This window comes from Lactuca sativa, chromosome 9 (genome assembly GCF_002870075.4).
Source record: "Lactuca sativa cultivar Salinas chromosome 9, Lsat_Salinas_v11, whole genome shotgun sequence".
NCBI lineage: Eukaryota > Viridiplantae > Streptophyta > Magnoliopsida > Asterales > Asteraceae > Lactuca > Lactuca sativa.
In genome coordinates, this window is record NC_056631.2 from 141,244,865 (window position 1) to 141,265,697 (window position 20,833).

The 20,833-nt window shown below is 35.2% G+C and overlaps 1 protein-coding gene across 1 annotated transcript; it reads right to left on the bottom strand.

The window, feature by feature from the left end:
• Window positions 1-1,153: 1,153 nt before the first annotated feature.
• LOC111907070 (type IV inositol polyphosphate 5-phosphatase 7) lies at window positions 1,154-5,098 on the bottom strand. The gene is made up of 11 exons (XM_052767486.1): window positions 4,585-5,098; window positions 4,398-4,485; window positions 4,129-4,197; window positions 3,948-4,032; window positions 3,743-3,847; window positions 2,812-3,586; window positions 2,500-2,693; window positions 2,222-2,330; window positions 1,979-2,127; window positions 1,483-1,879; window positions 1,154-1,384 (listed from the first exon to the last, which is right to left on the bottom strand). Exons 1-10 carry the CDS (start codon window positions 4,612-4,614, stop codon window positions 1,657-1,659), a joined length of 1,827 nt encoding a protein of 608 aa, XP_052623446.1. The 5' UTR covers window positions 4,615-5,098; the 3' UTR covers window positions 1,154-1,384; window positions 1,483-1,656.
• Window positions 5,099-20,833: the final 15,735 nt, after the last annotated feature.

Sequence of the window (20,833 nt, forward strand, 5' to 3'; positions counted from 1 at the left end):
CTTTTTATATGCCTCGGGTATTGCACCCGGTACACGGCTACCCGATGCTAAAGTTTAACGGGGTTAAAACTTTTTACCCGGGTGAAGTGGTTGAAAAGTAATATAACTTTATTTAGTTAAACGGGGTTAACACTTACAAGTTATATCTACTTATTTTAAAATGATAACTTCAAGAAATATAAATAAATAGATATTTATTTATTGACGACTCCAAACATTACGGAAATTAATACATAACGATGAATTCCGTTAGTGAAAACGGGATTATGTAACGGCAATAAATTTGGGTTGTCACATTCTCATTATATATATATATATATATATATATATATATATATATATATATATATATATATATATATATATATATATATATATATATATATATATATATATATATATATATATATATATATATATATATATATATATATATATATATATATATATATATATAGGGTTAGGTTCACGTGAGACAGCCTAAATTATTTTTAAAATATGTACAGTGTAATATTCTATTTAGAATATTTCACGTATTTTTAAAAAAAAAGGGATTTTTTTTTTATTTTTTTTATTTTTTTTTTATTTTTTTTAGTTAACTCAAGTTCCGAAAAAAATATTTAAAAAAAGAATTTTTAGATTTTTCTATTTATTTTGCGTTTTAAAATTATTTTTTAGAATATGTCAGTGTAATATTCTATTTAGAATATTTCACGTATTTAAAAAAAAAAACAGGATTTTTTTTTTATTTTTTTTAGTTAATTCAACTTCCGAAAATAATATTTAAAATTTTTTTTTTTGGATTTTTCCATTTATTTTGCATTTTAAAATTATTTTTAGATTTGGTTTCACGGTCTCACAAAATTCGAATGATGTCAAATGAACCTGAACCTATATATATATATATATATATATATATATATATATATATATATATATATATATATATATATATATATATATATATATATATATATATATATATATATATATATATATATATATATATATATATATATATATAATGTGATATCGCTTCCCACCCAATTTACCTGGCATGCCCCAGATAATGTCTCTTTTTGTATGAATTCCTGCTTTCCCATCTCCCACAGAAAAAGCAAAAGCAGACAATAACAGTAGACGTGAGACCAACTTTTCCAGTAATGAATAAGATTTAATATTTACTGCATATTCTTTCGGTGATTGGAGTATACATTGATCATATTCCTAATTCAGTCCTTTGATTTTCTATATAATTTAATAAAGAAAAAACCTACAAAAGCAAGAATTGTTATTTTGAACATCTATCATTCACATTTCCTCACAGTAAAGAATCTTGAATAAAATAATCTTCATCTTTCCCATCTTTGACCATTCCATCCAACTGCAAATGGGTCTAGTTTGTTAGCAAAGGATAAAACCAGATGTGAAGAGTATTTTTTTTAATAACGGGTTTTGGTGCATTTAATGTTCTTTTTATACCTTTTTCAATAGTACTACTTCTTCAAGCAACCTCTCGTAGCATCTTGTAAGATATAAATCCACAAGGAAAGTAGTTAGTTGGCATAAAAGCCGAGTAGTGATCACAAGAAGCCAAATCCATATTGGAACCTAAACTTTCACAAACTGTAGATGTTGAGACTGTAGTGTTTGTTGTCAGAAGAAGCAGAGTTCTGTATAGCCATGGGAATATGGCAAAATTGTTTCCCCATCAATTCTAGAGCTGGAGTAGCTCATGCTTCTTCGAAAACGGCTTTGAACCGATTCAACTTCAGCCCAGAATAAGCTGTAAACTGGTCTATGATCCGAAAACCTAGATTCGCCACGCACATATGATAATTGATGAAGACCTCCCCCATACCATAAAATCCTATCACACCTGCAAATATTACAATAGATTTAAAAAAACAAAAAAAAAAAAGTGCTTTCTCTCTATTTTAATTATATATATTTTTCAATTAGTGAATATGAATGTTACCATGCAGGCGTTCGTCTTTTCTCCTTATGGTGCAAACTATCCCCGGTATATCTGTCTGAATTAGTTAGGTATTTATACGTTGGTGGAAAGTATATTTTCCCTTCGTTCCATCCCTGGAATACACGGCCCCTTCTTTGCTCGATCCGCAGCTTTTTAAAGAAAAAAAAGAAAAAAAATATATATTTAGCCCAAGAAAATGCTGTTTGTCACTGGATAAATTTATCTTGAAAGTAAATGGTATACCTGATCTTTCTCCAGCAATGCTCTCCAGTTTTGCATCTCAACAAGCGCCTTAGCTGACCGATAAGAGAGGGCAATTCGGTAATTGAGATCCCCGAGCCAGATAATTCGACTAGATCAATGAAGAAAAGATCATATAATCAGGCCAAAAAATATGCTATATATCATCATTCAATGAACAAAAGATCATATAATCAGGCCAAAAAATATGCTATATATCATCATTTATGCAATTTGGTTTAACGTAGGATTTAGTTAACAAAACCGGAAATTAATCTTACTCGTGTTCCACTATCGTTTCTGGGGATTTATCATCATTTGTGCCTTGAACACGTGGAAACCTTGTTTTCTTAATGATTTCCATAAAATCAGAGTTCCTTCTTAGCTCATCACCTTCCTTCTGTCCGGAAGTCAAATGACTACATACAAAGCAAAAGCTTGTTTGATGCAACAACATACTCACAGAAACAGATCCCTGCAAAACCAAGGAAATGTTTTCTTAATATACATACAATATCTCTTATTTAACTGTTTTTTCCAACATATATACAGACAGATGGGAGAGTGTCTAGCAAATCCGGGTAAGTATTTACCTTATTCCCAAGATACCCCATCAATCCTCTACCAACACAAGACACTTTCATGTTCCGAACATGCTCCCTCAAGTCATTCTTCACCCAAACAGTGAGAAAAACACCAACCATTTGTTTACTAGCAACCAAACAATATCTAGAGTGGCTAGGCCACCTAGATCCATCTTCCATGACAGATGCAGGTGAGAAAGAATTCGTGCTGGGTGAATCTTCCATGGGTCCATAGTCATCATCCGATGAACCCCACCTTGAACAATCACTCGGTCTTTGACCCCATGATGAGTAATCACTAGGCCGATTCCCAGACGAATAGTCACTCGGCCTATAATCACTTGGCCTATAATCACTAGGCCTCCGGCTAGAGGAATAGTCACTTGGCCTATGACCACCCGAAGAGGAATAATCACTTGGTCTATGACTTGAAGAATAGTCACTAGGCCGATGACCAAAGATGGCCCGATCACAAACACTGTATCGCCTATCAAGCCGGGCTTGTGGCATCGATGAGTCGTTTTCGGTTCTCCAGCTTCGAGGTGCTTGAAATGACTTTCGGTGAAATAAAGAAGATGTTTTTTGTCTTGATGAGCCTTCGAAATCAGCATCGTATTCAGCAACTGGATCAGGGATAGGTGAAGGAGTATAGCAACCACTTCCACCACTTGTACCCGGCCGATTGTTCAGTGTCCTACGGATTAGGGTTAGCCATTTTTTTGCAGGGCCGTTGTCTTCCGCTCCGAGAATATTAGCCGCATTCAAGGGAACTACTTCTTGAAATCTGAAACCAAATATTATCAAAATGTCAATTCAAATGTAAATCAGGTACACAACAGACTGTTTTCAGGTACACAACAGTCTGTTGGTTGGGTACCGATAAAAAAAATCAGGTACACAACAGATTGCTAGTATATAAACAAATAAAAGGATGACATACCCAAGGACATAAATATCTGCAGGTGGAGCAGCATGTAACCAGTCATCAAGATTCATATTACTAGAAGGGGATTTTCCACCGACATTCCATGTAGCTGCAAAAATACTGGACAGAAATTGAACACAATAATTATTGTTACTTTATCATTCAAGAATCAAAATAATGTTAAACTAATTTTTTTTTTAAGCAGAAGGGCCAGACAAACCTGTAGTTATGGACGTTTATAATCTGAGGGTGATCAAGATAAACTCTACTCCGCCTGGGACGTTCAGTACTCTTGCTTGATTTCTCTGTACATCCATGTGAATTGTGGAAATAAATCAATCACAGAAATATATAGTTTGAGATTAAAATAATTTGATGGTTTTATGGTTCAGAATGGGTACCTGTTTTAGTCTTCTTGATAGCTGGTGGCTCCCTTTGAGAAAAAGTATTCCTCCATTCGCCATCACCACCTATAGTTTTACACAGGACGATGCTTCAATTATCAATTTGACATAGATGAAATCTCGATGAGACCAAAACAAAAACAGTTGGTGGGTAGAAGAAAACAAAATTGATGACGTTTGAGTGTATGTGTATTAAACGAATAATATAGCATCATCTTGTAACTTGTAACTTGAGAGCCGGAAATGAAGATTCATCAGATACCCACCTCCATAAACACCTTTATCGGTCTGAAATTCCTCGGATTTGCTCTTGATACTGAACCACTTTCGAACCAATGACTTTGACCAAGAGAACTGTATCAAATAGAAAAACAAATCATCATTTGGCGAATTATCCTGAAAGGACAACGACGTAAAGAAGTGCGAGAGTGAGTTGGGAAAACGAAATAAGACCTTGCCCTTTTTGGCATTTTCATCTATCATTCTTCCTTGCTACCACTTCATACGACTGTAGTCTACTCGAAAGCACCAAGAACACAAACAGCTATCCTATCAACAATGTTGATCGAATTTCCGGTAGTAGAAGACGAAAGACGGAAAACCCAGAGAGATTAGTTAAAGAAAGATGATTGTAAGTGAGATTAGATTGATTCTGAGGTTTCTTTAAGAACAGGGCAATGTCGCAAAGATTAAAGTGTAAGAAGAGAGACAAAAATCGAAGAGAGAAGGTAAAGAGGGTGCGTTTGTCTTTCTGCTCCAGACAGACCCTCGTTGTCTGCAGCAGAGGCTGTATCGGTTTTGAACGGAATAAAGTGCACTCATGTCTCAGTGGTCTTTTTCTTTATCGAGACGATGACGACTTTTCTCTCAAAACCCAAGGGCCAGCCCGGAATGGTGGTGGGGCAGGGCAGCAATGGAATCGAAAGAATGAAAACTTGTTGGTCAACTGACCAGAACAGCTGCCCGATAAATAGGGTCATTTCCCTCTCTACCTGCTGTTCAAACAAAGCAAAAGCAACATGAATAAAGATAAAGGAGATGAAGGACTACTATTGTAATCCATATCGGATTCCTACCCTATTTTAAATATATGCTCCTATTCCTACTATTTATCCTAAAGATAAAAATCAATGATTGATACATATAGTAAAATGTTATTAATTATTATCATTCAAAAGACGAATGCATATTATTATTTTTGTACGGATTACTATTCATTTTTAATGAACTAATCATTGTGATTGTTGTAAAATGGTTTTCCAATCCTTGAACTACTATATATCACTTCATCCCAATAAATACGAACAATGTGTCCCTTATCTACAAAGAGCCCAACTCGCATAAAAATTAAAAGTTAATACTTTTATAAACTACATGTAGCTATTAGACTCAAACCCTTAAATCATTATCACGCGTTAAAGCACCTTGAAACCTATTGTATTATGCCAAGAAACCTAGTATGTTATGCATGGGACTTATTAAGCTAATCAAACAACAATACTTAATTTTCATCCGATCATAGGGTAGGGAAGTAAGTGGAAGGACTTAGGTAACTATAAGTCTAGTTAAATGATGTTTTAAAATACCTATAGAAATATATAAATATTGTTTACCTAATAAGTTTATTGGACTATTTTGGTTTGGGCTATATGTTTAGTCATTTAGCTAGGTTTAACATAATTAACTTTTCTATTTATATTGTTTTTACATTTCATTTTAATTGTATATTTCTATGGTAATAACGAAACTTTAGCTGTATTTTGTCTCTATTGTTTGTTAATTTACATGATATTAGAACTTTATTTGAAAATTATGACGGTTTTAGTACGATTTTTTTTTGATTTGTTTTTGTATTCAGTTTGGTTTAATTTGTTCTATTTGTTCAATTTTTTGATGGTTTCGAACAGAATTTACACTACAAATAACCCTTTTCCGTCGATAGTCTCGACATGTTTTTTATAGTGTCATAAATAACCCTTTTCGCCAATAGTCTCGACGCGATTTAGGATTAGAGTTTAGTTTTAATCAATTTTCTGATTGTTATTGGCATTATGGCTAGAAAAAGATGACTTTCTTCAGTCTATTAGTACCAAACTCGATGGCAAGAAGTATGCTTACTGGAATTATGTTATGAATATTTTTTCCCGGGGAAGAATATGTAGGGAATTGTGACATGTACAAAGGGCAAACCAACATATGACAATGCTGCAGATTATGCAACCTTATTAGACTCGTGGGAGACTGGTATCTCCAAGAAATCACTTCGATTAACAATTATTAAATTCAGTCTATTGGAACACAGGTAGAAAAGTATGACACAATAAGGAAGTTTGAGATCACTTAGATAAATTGACACAATAAGGAAGTTTGGGATCACTTAGATAAATTGTACACATAGTCTAATTTTACAAAAGAGTATTAGTTAGAGTTTGATATTCAAGCCCTTTAACAGAGTAGTCTGAGTATCAAGAGTTTTTATGCATTTATGTTTGATTTGTGTCAGTTGGCTCTTACTAAACCTTTCGATTTGAAGGATTTTTAGCCTTACATTGCAAGAAGGGATGAGCAGCGGTTGGTTTAGTTCTTGATGTCCTTACGTTCTGATTTTCAAGGCTTACGTGGATCTATCTTGCATCGCACCCCTCTTCCTAATGTTGATTCAGTTGTGCATGAGTTAATTGTTGAAGAAGCTTATATCAAGTCTTGAGATAACAAAGGCTTTAAGACAACCACCAATCCAACTATATTTGTTGTTGCACAACGGTCTCAAAACTCAAATCAAAATCACACTAAATTTGCTTTTGATATGTATGCTTTCTGTAAAAGAAAAACCATTGGAAATCTTAGTTTCATTTGCCGTTGAACAAGGGAAATCAATAGCAACAACAAACTAGACCATCTTAATAGTTTCAACCTCCACAATAAAACGAGTCTTCCAGAAAATCCTCCCCATGCCCTTCTTTTCCTCAATGTAGTTCACCACAATACACTATTGTTGTTGCACCTTTAGTAGAGGTTGAAACAACAGGTACACTATCATATGCTTTGGATCCTCAAGTTTTTGAATAATTCAGACAATTCCTTGCCTCCAATCCTACTTCTATGTCGGTATCTACATCCCACTCAAGTCTGTCTTCTTCTAGTACTCAATGTATTCCTTTATCATTGTAAATATTGGATTCTTGTACATGTCATCATATTTCACCATATTTGTCATATTTTTCTTTGTTATCTTTTGGTTCACCTATTTTTATTATGTATGCTAATGTTACATATATGCAAATAATGGGTGTTGGTTATGTTGTTACTCCTCATATATCTTTTACCAATGTCTATTCTATTCCCACACTTGCTTTGAATCTTGTTTCCGTCAATCAACTGTTTAAATCTTGTTGTTTGGACTTCTTCTCTAATTCATTATGTTTTGTACATGATCAACAATATCAGAGGGTGATGGGTGTTGGTCGTAGACTTGGGGATCTTTGTGTTTTAAATCAACTACAATTTTCTAATTTTGCTGCCTCTAGTGTTGATTTGTCATCTTTTTGTTTCAATAATTCATCTTTTGTTTTTTTATCTTTGACATTTTCGTTTAGGACATGTGTTAACATCACGTTTATAGTTTTTAGCTTCTATTGGTGTGTTAGGTCTTTTGAACAGTCACAATATTCTCAAATGTTGTGGTTACAAACTGGAAAAAAAATGTGGTCTACCGTTTAATAAAAATGTCACTTATTATGTTGCTCCTTTTGATCTTGTGCATTTTGGTGTATGGGGTCTCTCACCGGTTTTCTCTAAAAGAGGATCCATTTACTATGTTTCCTTTATAGATGATTAGACTCGTTATAGTGGGATATCTTATGAAGTGCAGGTTTGAGTTTTTCATTATATTTAACGATTTTAAAACCATAGTCAAAACACAACACTTTATTATTATAAACTGCTTCCGTAGTGATTTGGGAGGGGAATACAACTCTAAGGATCTTACTCAATTACTTGCATCTGATGACAATATGCACCAATCATAATGTACATATACTCCCTAATAAATTTGTGTTGGAAAAAGAAAACATCATCATCTTGTTGAAACTACACGATCTTTACTTTTATTTTCTCGAACCCCTTGAATTTTTAGGAGGGGAAGCCGTACTTACCATTTCATATGTTATTAATCGCATTCACACTACACATAATTCTAGGATGTCTCCATATTAAAAATTATTTAGAAAACTTCTTGATTATTCTTCATTGCGAGTATTTAGGTGTAATTGCTTTGTTTTACGACCTCACATAGAGCGGGTTAAGTTATCTCCAACTCTATGTGTATTCTTGGGGTACAATATTGGTCAAAAAGGATATCAATGTTACGACCCAACAAGTCAACAATTGTATGTTTCTCAATATGTTACCATTTTCAGCACGCATCCCTTTCTATATCATTCATGTTCAATCACATGATGTAACTCGGTTGGAACTTTGGGCTATTGATCTATTTACCATTGATAGTGATGATGTTTCTCCCAATGCTTTTGTAGCTTCAGACAACCATCTAACTTCAGATCTTATACCCATTCCTGCTTGTAATCCCCCACCATCTATTGCTAAGGATCTGCCACCCTCAAGGCCTACTCAAAATCGAAGACCCACCAAACTTCTAGAATTTGTAAATTCTTGTTACTTGCCAGATTTTGCCTGCTTTATTGTGAATGTACATCGTATCTTTGCACCAACATCATACAAAGAGATTGTCTCTTATCCCCTTGACTGAGGAACATACAATTCTTTATCAAACTCACAGTTAGGATTTGGTTCCGCTGTTAGGTATATAAGATCAAAACCAAGTCTAATAGGTCCATTCAACATTATAAATCCAAACTTTTTGCAAAAGGATATTCATAAAAGTATGGTATGGATTATAAGGAAACTTTTGCTCCAGTTGCAAAAAGACGACTATTCGTACTTTTATTGTTATTTCTTATGTTTGTTATACTTTTTATAGATTTATTAAATCAAGTACACTATCTAGAGGTAGCGGAATAATCATAAGATTTACCTAAGTGTACATGCATCCTAGAATCTAGGTTTAACTAGTTTTAGCAATGTACTTTAAAATCTACTAAAAAGGATAGAACACTTATATTTTAATCTTGTGATAATGGAATAGACATCTCTTGCAAAGGATGAAGGGCCCAAAGGAGAACACCTCTAATGTAGTCAGACCCACAACGCCAAAAGCCAAAAGGATGAAACCCTAAGCTAGGGGTTTTTATGAAATTCAACTAACCCTAGGAGAGGGTTTAGAATTTTAGTTATGGAGAGAGAGAGAGAGAGAGAGAGAGATGAGAGGAGAGGTGGATGAATTTTAGAGGAAAAAATCACCTTCTAGGGTTGAGCCCTAACAATCTATTTATAAGTTACAGACAAAATCCTATAAGTAATCAAACTCTATGGTTGATACTTATCTGATTCAAATCAACCTTATTCCTATCTTAGGGATATTAAAATCATCCCATATAACTCTTCTAGGAGCTTCTGAAATATTCCAATTAATCTCTAGATTTAATTAATATTCGATCCCTTTAATTAATTAAAAAAAATAATTAATTACCAAAATAATTTCTAATTAATTTATTAATTCCTTTGTAAGGTCGAACCTCATAATCTGATGAGTCAAGTATTAATACATGATGAGCATCAATGCTAGAGACAACACCATCACATGTACTTAGAAGCCTCAACATCAGCGTGTAACCTTTTGTACTGATGTTTTTACTTTGTGTTATGTAATTGTAGTAATGATAGCTATTAGCCAACTGTTCCTAAATCTTAGTGATTAGGATCAATTTATATATTTAGATTATAATCAATCCCTTTTATGTCATGATTTATGTTTATAGTCTTAGTATATATTCTTGTAATAGGGTTGTATCCATATAACTATAATCGCCACTTTGTGCATTCGATTCTCCTTGTGAGAATCATTTCTTAGTGAAATCATCTTTGTGATAACTCTATGTTACTTGTTCCTTTATTTGTTTGTATCTGATCTACGATCTACAAGTGATATCTGAGCAAGTTTTCTGATACATTCAAGATATCATGTCTTCTTCATCCCAATACAATACAAAATCCTCTATAGCGAATAAAATTCCATTGTTCAATCAAAATAATTTTGCCACATGGAAGAGTTGCCATGGTTGTTCTTGAAACCATGGACTACGACATGCTCGACTGTTAGGTTTCAGATTGATATGTTGTGTCAAGTTTAGGTTTCAGAATCTTGAGTCGAGGTTGTATGGATCAGAATTGTATTATTATTATAGAGTTTGTTCTCATTCTGATTTAGTGTATGTTCCGATTTTGATTTGGTCTGTTCCAATTTCAAGGTCGTTACCTATTCCAATAGGTTCCGATATTAAAGTTATGTGTTGTTTGGTTAGCAATTTTGATAGCATTTCTATTAGGTATCAGAATGTTTGTGTACTTGGTTCTGTCGTTCTGATAAGTCGGTTTAGTTATTTCTTTCCGACTTCCCTACACCAATAAATACAAATGGTTGTTAAAAGAGAGAAAATATTTTTTGGGAGAATAGTTCTTTGCTTGCTTGTATCGAATTGCTCTCAATATTCTCTCTAACGGAAAATTGATCTTATTTACTTCTTGTCTTCTTAATCTTTCAACTATTTCAATCGTGTTTACGAGATTAAAATAAAATCTATTGTTCCTAAAAATTCTAACAAGTTCTAACAAAGAAGGAGATTTTGTAAGTTGTTTTCTAGATCTGATTTCGTTCAAAGTTCTTCACGTTCTTCATATTTCAACTTTGTATTTTTGATTGATTCCACATTTTTCAACTTCTGTTTGCAATTTGGTACAAAATTCTTAGTTCAAATCATTCGATTTTTGATTTGGAACTAGTTTCGAGCTTACATATCTGATTCTATTTTTGTTCTTATCGGATTTTTTTCTAAAAAATGGAAAAAGAAGACTTTCATTCCATTTCCTTTAATTTTCATGGTTCTATTGGTTCTACAAACTAGATTCTATCTAGTTTTTCAGAAGATTAGGAAGCGTAGGCACTTCATTTTGTGGATTATGTTTTGGGGATCGAAACTCATGGTTCTAGTATATGACATGTTATTACACAAGGATCGTTCAAGTTGTCAAATGCTGATGAGATCATGTATATTCAAAAGGATTTGGATAATCTCATTTCTAATGGTATTGAAACTGATGAAAAGGAATTGTTGACGAACAATTTGAAAGCATTAAGGATTTTTAGGTTTGCTCTTCCTCCTAATACATTCCGTTTGGTAAGTTATCTTCGTACAACTAATGAAATTTGGTAAAAATTGTATTCTGGTGATGCTAATTAACTCATTCAATCCAAACTATTGTTTTATCTGAATTTGGTTCTTTTAAACAAAAATCAGATGAGTACATTGATCATACTGTCACCCGTTTTAACCATTTGCTAAGCAGAATGCTTAAGCATGATTTGATTAGGAAAGTAATCAAACAGAAAGTTACGTTCCTAATGGGTCTAAGGTCTGAATGGAAGCTAATTGTATCAATTGTTAAGGATCATGAACAGGTTAAGGACTAATCTCTTTCCCAAATGGTTGGTATTCTCAAAGCTCATGAGAAAGAGGTTCTTAAAGAAGCTAAAAATGTCTCAAATGCTAAACCATTAGCATTTGTTGCAAAACCTGAAAGCTCAAAAAGTAAAGCATGCAAGTTGATTAAAGATGATTCAGACTCAGGTAGCACGAACGAAGAGTTTATTAACAAAATCAAGGCGATTATGATCAGCAACCCCAAAATTTTCTTCAAGAAAAACTTCTCCAAAATTCAAAGGAAACAAGTTCAATGGAGATGAAACTTTGAATCAGAACTCTAAATTGCAGAAAGTAAAAGAAGAGAAAATTTTGTTTGGTGATTCTGTTTACGATTGCAACTACTGTCATAGAAAAAATCACTTTGCAAAAGAGTGTATGTTGAGAAAAGCGAATGAGAAGAAAGAGACGTCAAAATATGAAGACTACTACTTGCAGAAGATAGAATAGTGTTGATAGTTGAATAGGATGGCAGTGATGGTCAGGTCAAAGTGTGGTCAACTTATTTCAGAGATGATGAAGTTCGGAGGACTACACATGGAAAAAGCTTAGTTGTGAGAGAAGAATAAAAAGAAGGAAAAGAAAAGAGTGTGAATGAAGGAAAGTGATTTATGGTGAAAAGAACAGATTTGGAACGTCAAGGAGTCTCTATTGATGAAGCGGCAGAATATGATGGGAGTTTCTCAGAGAAAGGTTTCAGGGAACATGTTTCGTTTTGTGAGAAGGTAATCAAAAAGGTACATTCTATTCTTAAATCTCTTAATATCCATGTTTCTCGTTATGATTCCGAACTAACTATGTTGCGTGATACAATCTCTAATTTTAGTGAATGTCTTCAACGATCTCGCATTAAGAATTCTGGTCTTAGTGATAGTTTTAGCAGGTGTTCTTTTAAAAGTGAAGAAAGAAGAATGAAAACTGAGGCTCCTAAAATTGAAATAACTAGACTTCAGGATGATGTAATTGTTTTTTAAAAGAGACAATAGATTGATGATAAAACAAAAGGAATATTTTCTATTTAATTGCAAAATGTTTGTACAATAACATTTCACAACTATATCTAAATTTTGAAATTGGTAAGAAATCACATAAAATGATTTTACATTTTCTTGAATTCAAAGAAGATGAAATAGATGTTGATTGTTATAAATGTGAATCTATGATATCATCAAATGAATCTTTGCATGAATCATATAGAATTTGACTTGAAAAGATTGAAGAATTCATTAGATCCAAAGAAAAGAAATTAATGATGAACAATAATCTAAGTGAAGAGGACAAACAACAAATCAAACAAAATTCAATTGAGAAATATAATTTGTTATGCCAAAATTGAAATCGGAAGAAAAACAATCTTGTATGAATGATTTTGATTTTGATGAAAGTGAAATGAGTGAAATCTCTGTTGAAGATATTCTTCTTTTATGAAAGATGTTGTTGAACCGAAAAGGGATTTAATCTCTTATGACTCATGTAACATCGTAAATTTCAAAACAATTTTTCGCATTTTATAAAAACACAAATCATTTAACATTCATAAAAACATTAATATTTGAAACTCAATCCATGCTACATAAAAATCCCAAGATCTGATAACATAAAAATCCCGTGTGTGTGTACTGATCAAGCCGGCGCCTTCCCACGGTCATCACTAGTACCTGAAACAAATAACACCAACACTGTAAGCACAAAGCTTAGTGAGTTCACCAAAATACCACACATAACACATATTAGTCACTCGAGGCTATAACTCTGTGGGTCCGTAGACCCTACTCTATGAACCCTCTGGTTCTAATCTCTGTGAACCTTCCGGTTCCAACTCTATAAACATGCACAGCATAAATCACATAGAAATACTGCAGTACAACACATAACATACATATAGCATACAAATACTCTGTCACATAACTCTGATTACCTACTCAAGGTAAAGTATAGTGAGAAGACTCACCTCGCGTATCTCGATAACTCGCAAATCCCAGAAATCACTCGCGCTCGATCCCCCGAGCTATAATCCTCCTATAACACAATACATCTCTAATTAACACTTTCACAACTAAGGTTGACTACCCCTATCAAGTCAACACTGGTCAATGGTTAACGGTCAACTTTGACCGGACTCGGTGAGTGCACTATAGCGACTCGGCGAGTCTATACGCATCCACTGATTCCTTGGGATCCTTTCTCGACACGTCGAGTATTTTCTTAACTCGACGAGTTCCACCTGGCATGAGTTGCGGGGCCACCACGACTCAACTCGCGGAGTCTCAAGAACAACTCGGCGAGTTCCAGCTTGACTCAGTCCACCTGTCAACCCTCTCCGACTCTCCCTGACTCACTGAGTCAACCCTTTAACTCGGCAAGACCACTCGTTGAGTGGTTATGGACAATCTTCATGCTACTCGCCGAGTCTGTTCTTCAGACTCTGCGAGTCTATGCCATGCATAAACTCAAACTCACTCCTGAGGTCAGATCCGTTCCAATAACTCATAGATCCAGTCCTTCCAAGCACATACATCACGTAAAGTTACTATCTTGGTGCTCATGCAAAGGTTCAAAGGCCTTATTTGATGATATGGTCTCTAGAATGCTATTCTAAGCTCATGGCCTCCATTAACACTCATAAAGCTTGAGGGAAAAGGGTCTCTGGACCTCTTTGGGCCCAGATCTAAAGCACCAACACGTGAGGAGGCCAATTACTCCATGGATCATTCCACACAGAAACCCTAACTCTAAGATTTACACCAAGGACTGAGAAAGGAACGAATGGATACCTCAAATGAAGTCTCTGAGCTCAAGAATCACTGGATTAGCACCTTCTTTGGTCTCCTCTTGCCTTGATCCTCTTCTATATGCAAAAACACCCACAAATAGTCAAGGATCTTCCTCTTCTCTCTCACAACACGCTCAAAGACTCTTTAGGGTTCTCTCTGGGGTTGGTGGCCGCAAATGACGGCCATAAGCCCCTTTAAATAGGTCTCATACCCTGGAAATTAGGGTTTCATTAAACAACATGGACTCGCCGAGTCCACATTTTGGACTCGCCGAGTCCAGACGCGAACCCGTGCCCAAGTCGCGATCATACTCGGCGAGTTTGAGCTCCAACTCGCCGAGTCTCCTCACAAATCACCAAAATTATAAGAATAATTAATACCTGGGAATCCGCGCTGTTACAACTCACTTGAATTTGAAACGATTGTTAAGAATCAAAGATTAAAAACTGTAAGAGAAAACCTGTTGTTTTTCCAAAAGCGAAATCAACTCTGAATTAAGTTTTTGTTAAAGTGGGACTGAACAAGAATGACACTTCCATATTGACATCAATTGTTGAGACTGATAATGTTAATTATTGTGATGATCATTTTTGGTATAAACCGATTGATAATTTTGAGGAAACAAAAGGTCTTTCGGAAACTACTTCTTGGAAAACCAAAGGAAAGTAAATTTCACAACCATTGAATGTTGTGAATGGTTCACAAAAGGTTGACAATCCAGATGGAACTGAAATTGAGAAAGCAGTTCGGAAGAAATCGTTACGGATAAACCTGAAACGATGAATACAATTCTGAAAGGGTTGTTGAGAACAATCACAAAGGGAAATCAAAAATGGAAAATCATTGCGTCCAAGATCATCCAACTTGCTTTGGTGTTTGTGATTCATTAGAGGCAACACATTTGAGGTGTTAGGTTCTCAAAGCTCAAGACCTTCAAGCTACAATTGAAAGGTAATTTATTAACCCTAGTTTAGTTATGATTTTCTATTTTTTGTATGCTAAAAATTAGGGTTTACAAGCTTTGGAAGATTTGCATGTACAATTAGAGAAACCTACATCCAAAGCTTTAGGGTTTGCATATGCACCATAGGATTGATGTAATGCTCAAAACCCATCACGGATGTCATCGTCAATACAGTGCATAAGCAAAAAAAGAAATAGTACAAGCCTTACAAACATCTATTATTCTAACAACCTATAATCCATAGATCTCTCATCTGATCATCACACCTGCGCTTTTTTTCCACTACATGTAATACAAGAAACTGAGTGGGTCAAGCTTAGGAGCCTGGTGAGCACATAGGGTTTTCAACCCACAATAATTAACTTCTTTAATTTCATCAAATCATTCAACCCGATTACCCGTTCCCGTTATCCTCACTTTCTATCCCTAAAGCATCTTATTCAAAGGACCTAGCCTAAGGATTATCATTGGGAAGACAATGTTGCTTAGGGGATTCCTCAACAATATATGTCAATAAGGCAACTATGAGGGGGATGGAGTACACCTGGCAAACACGTAGTTTAAAAACACCTACAGGTTGCGAGCCTACCAGTGTTCCACTTGACTATCTAGAATAGTCTGTAGTCATCATCTATACTCCGCTAGATGACTGGATCAGCTTAAACATCGAGGCCTATCATCATCTATATTATCTACCCATCTTTACCAACATAATTATATGTATAAAATACATATATAGTTTAAATCAAGTAAAATGTGACATCCCCATTTTCACGGCCAGAAAAGACCGATTTGTTTATGCTTTGTTTTATAAATCAGAGTGATCGTTTAAAGAAAACGGTTGCGGAATTTGTTCCCAAAATAAAATATGATAACCATTTATCAAAACGTTTCTCAAAGAGAATGTATTTTTATTAAATAATAAAACCTCGGGATGTCATGTTCCGATACAGACCAAAAGCATAAACAATAATAAATAGACCTTACAACAGTTACTCATAACTACTGGCCTATAATCCAAAATCTCTCGTCAAGTCCACCAACTTATACTCTTGTGCCATTACCTGTAATGCAAAGAAAACTGAGTGGGTCAGGCTTGGGAGCCTGGTGAGCATATAGGGTTTTCAACCCACAATAATACAATTATTATATTCAACCATCAAACAATCAACTCAATTATTCATCCCTATTATGTTTCTTAGGATTTTACCCTAGGAATTCAACTACTCGTCATTCCTTCATTCCTAAGGATTGACCTAAGGGATTTACACAAACTTCCATTGCTACATAAGGCGCATCTGCCAACATTATCCTTTAAGCGCCTCTGCCAGGATTACGTCATACTCTATGAGGCGCGATTGCCAGGTTTATGACATTCTCTTTTAGGCGCATCCGCCGACATTATCTTATAAGCGCATCTGCCAAGATTACCCTATAAGCGCATCCGCTATTATTATGACAATCTTTATTTGGCGCATCTGCCAACAATATCCTATAAGCGCATCTGCTAGGATCACTCTATAAGCGCATCTGCTTTTATTATGACAATCTCTATTTGGCGCATCTGCCGACATTATCCTATAAGCGCATCTGCTAGGATTACGACATTCACTACTTGGTGCATCTACCGATATTATTCTACAGCACATCTGCTAGTCTTATGACATTCTTTAATTGGTGCATCTACCAATATCATTCTTAATCATCTTTCATACCTCATCATTTCATCACGTACCAACTATCTCATCTACCCATGTTCTACCCAACATATTTGTAGATCTAGAATACACATACAGTTTATCTCATTTTAAAACTATATAAAACATTCATGCCATACTCATCTCAAATAAACAACAATATATAAACACATAGCACGTATTTTATACCAAATACTTCATATTTATGTGTTAGAAGAAAGTAACCATACACTCTGCCAAACGTACACTCAATACATTCAAACAATACTTGTATTATACCCGTGTTTATGAAAGGGACGATACATCCATCCATATAAACAACTTCATATTATCCACGTAGCACGTATTTCAACGAAAATACTTAATAATTATGCGTTAGAAGAAAAATAACTACACCCTCACACTTATAAACAACAATACTCTTAATACACTCAAACCAAACTCGTATTATTATTGTGTTTATGAAAGGTAGTATACACTCACTTGATCAGAAGATGATCGGACAGCACTACGACTTGCAGAAGTAGTAATCCTCAGCAGATCTGGAAGATCTCTTCAAAAATCGAACTTCTCGCGGGCAGAGCTTCGGCTCGGGAACCGCACTTCTCGGGATCTTCGGGATCTCGGGACTTGCTTCGGGGCTTGAGAACAATACCGGGGCTTCGGGGTATTTCTGGCACGCAAACCGATGCAAAATGGGAGAAAGAAGAGGAGAAATTGGCAAAACTATCGGCTGCCTTCAGATTCCTTTTATAGAGGCTGAGCCTCGCACGTACGCGGGGCGTACGCCAGTACGCGGGGCGTACTGGTCCGAAAAACGTCACTGCGTGCGTCATCCGAAGCCACTTGCTGCGAATGTCGACACTTCGGAGTACGCGGGGCGTACTCGAGTACGCGGCGCGTACCTCGGATCAGACCGGTGACTCCTTCGGATAATGCTTCCGAATTAAAGATTAAAAATAAATACAAATTATTTAATAATCTTCGGAAATTCATATCTTCTTCATACGAACTCCGTTTTCGACGTTCTTTATATCCACGCGAAGGTGAGACTACGATCTACAACTTTCGTTTAGACTCCGTCGGCTAATTTTGACTTTATTTTTTATTAATTATTTTTAATAGGCCGCGACATAACTTTCGTTATAAATTCATAACTTCTTCGTTTGACGTCCGTTCTCGCCTAACTTTTTATCGCTTCGATACCAACAATGAGATCTTCGATTCTCATTTAGATTGCTTCGGCTAAATACCGCTCTAACGTAAATTCACTTTTTACGTTGCATTGCGTCGTGCCGGTTCTGTCGCGAAACTTCGACGGGCCATAACTTCTTCGTTATAACTCGGATTTTGGCGTTCTTTATATGCACGGAAACCTTGTGACATATACTACAACTTGGTTAAGATTAATCCTTCTAGATAATCTTCTATCAAAAAGTCATTTTTGACGCTTATTGTTTCTAAATTGACTAGCCCTGATCTACGGGCGTTACATAAAATGTGTATAAGTCGTTCATCCAACACAGATATCTAGAACACGGATAATTGGCACATATAGCACGTAATTTATATTAAATACTACATATCTATGTGTAAGATGAAATTAACTATGCACTCACTTGCTAAAGTGACGATTAGTAATTCGGGCAGCGCTTCGCTTCTAACAATTGTCTTTTCTGTTGATGAAACCTAGTATTATTATCACTAAATTTTAGACTAATATTTATTGTGACTAGTTATTAGTCTAGATTCATCATTAACTGAAAGTCTACTTCATGATCTATCAAGTGAGGAACAACCATGTAGGATCATATCAGAGGTAGGGTCCGTATGGTATACGAAGTATACTGTTTGGAAATCCCACTTTAAACACCTCACTAAATCGCAGCCTCTATCATCCCCATAAGTAGATCAATCAGTATAACGAATTTGAATCACTGCTAAATCTTGTTTATATGTTCATAATAACGATAATGAATTTAAATATAAGTTATACTTAAAGTAGGATAAGCATAACTCACTTACAAGGTGGTTTAGCGAGGAACCAGGCTCTGCACGGGCAGAACTTCTAAGCCAAAAACTCATCTTCTCGGGGCCTTGTAGGACTTCGGGACTCGCTTCTAACACCTAGGAGTTGCTAGGGGGAGAATAGAGGGTTTGGGGTGTTTGGGAGAGATTGGTTGAGAAAGGTGTGAGGAAAACAAGTGATTTGAACCTCTATTTATAGGCTGAGAAGAGGATGTACGTTGGGCGTACTCCACATTAAGCTGGCCGTAATGCTGCCATGTGTCATCATCTGGTGGCAAGCCGTAGGGAAGAATCAGTGGCTCAGATTGCGCCATGTGTCACTCGCTAGTTACTCCAAAAACTAATTATCTTCTAAAACCCGTAACTTTCGCATACGAGCTCTGTTTTTGACATTCTTTATATCCACACATGGGTATCGATGGGATCCACAACTTTCGTTTAGACTCCGTCGGCTAAATTTGACATTATTTTTAATGTTATATTTTAACAGACTTAGATAGTTAAAGTCCGTTAAAAATTCATAACTTTGTCATCTGACGCCCGATTTCGACTGTCTTTATATCGTTGAGCTCCTATTAATGAGATATTTAATTCTCATGTAGGTTGTGTTGGCTAAAAATTGATCAGTCTAAAATTTGATTTCCAGGCTGTATACTTTTATGCAAAATCTTAGAAAAATCATAACTTCCTAAAACGAAGTCGGATTTAAACGTTCTTTTTATGTATGTTCTCGATATAACATATACTATGACTTTTTCTTATATTATTAAGGCTAAAAAGTAGTTTATCGAAAATTCACTTTTTGCGATACGCGGTGTCATGCCGGTTTAGTCGCAAGACTTCGACGGGTCATAACTTCTTCGTTATAAGTCGGATTTCAACGTTCCTTATATCCCTAAAATCCTTGTTATGACTAATTCAACTTTCTTCAAAGATATTGGTTCAAATCTTCATTCTATTTTTGACGCATATTTTTATTATTATTTATTTTATTGTTATAAGCACATATATTTCACATAAATCATATAATACTCAAATAATTCTTCTTCATTACTTCAAAATAGGTTACAATTGTTAACCCTAACTAATACATCATCATAATAATGCTTAGACAGAAACGTGGGCGTTACAATTATGTCCTCCTTAGGATGATTCTGTCCCGGAATCATGCATCAACAAACCGAAGTGGATAGTGACACATCATGTCACTCTCTTTCTCCCTAGTGAGGTTCGGCCCATTCGTATGTTTCTATCTCACAAGCACTAATTCGACCATCTTGCGTCGTAACTATCTTACGGTCAACAATTGTTTCAGGTTCTTCGATTAACCTCTAAATTTCATCAATCCTTAACTCCGAAAGTGGCATTATTTCGGAATTTCTCCCTTAAGTTTCCTCAAATAACGCACATGGAAAGTGTTATGAATACCGTCTAGTTCTTCTAGCAATTCAGCCTGTAAGCTTGGTTCCCAATCCTCTAAAGAACCTTGAATGGTCCAATAAATCTTGGACTCAACTTTCATCTTTTTCCAATTCTAAGAAGTCCCTTCCATGGTGAGACTTTGAGCAACACCGAATCTCTAAGTTCGACTTTCATTGGTCGTCGCTTCTTGTCATCAAAGCT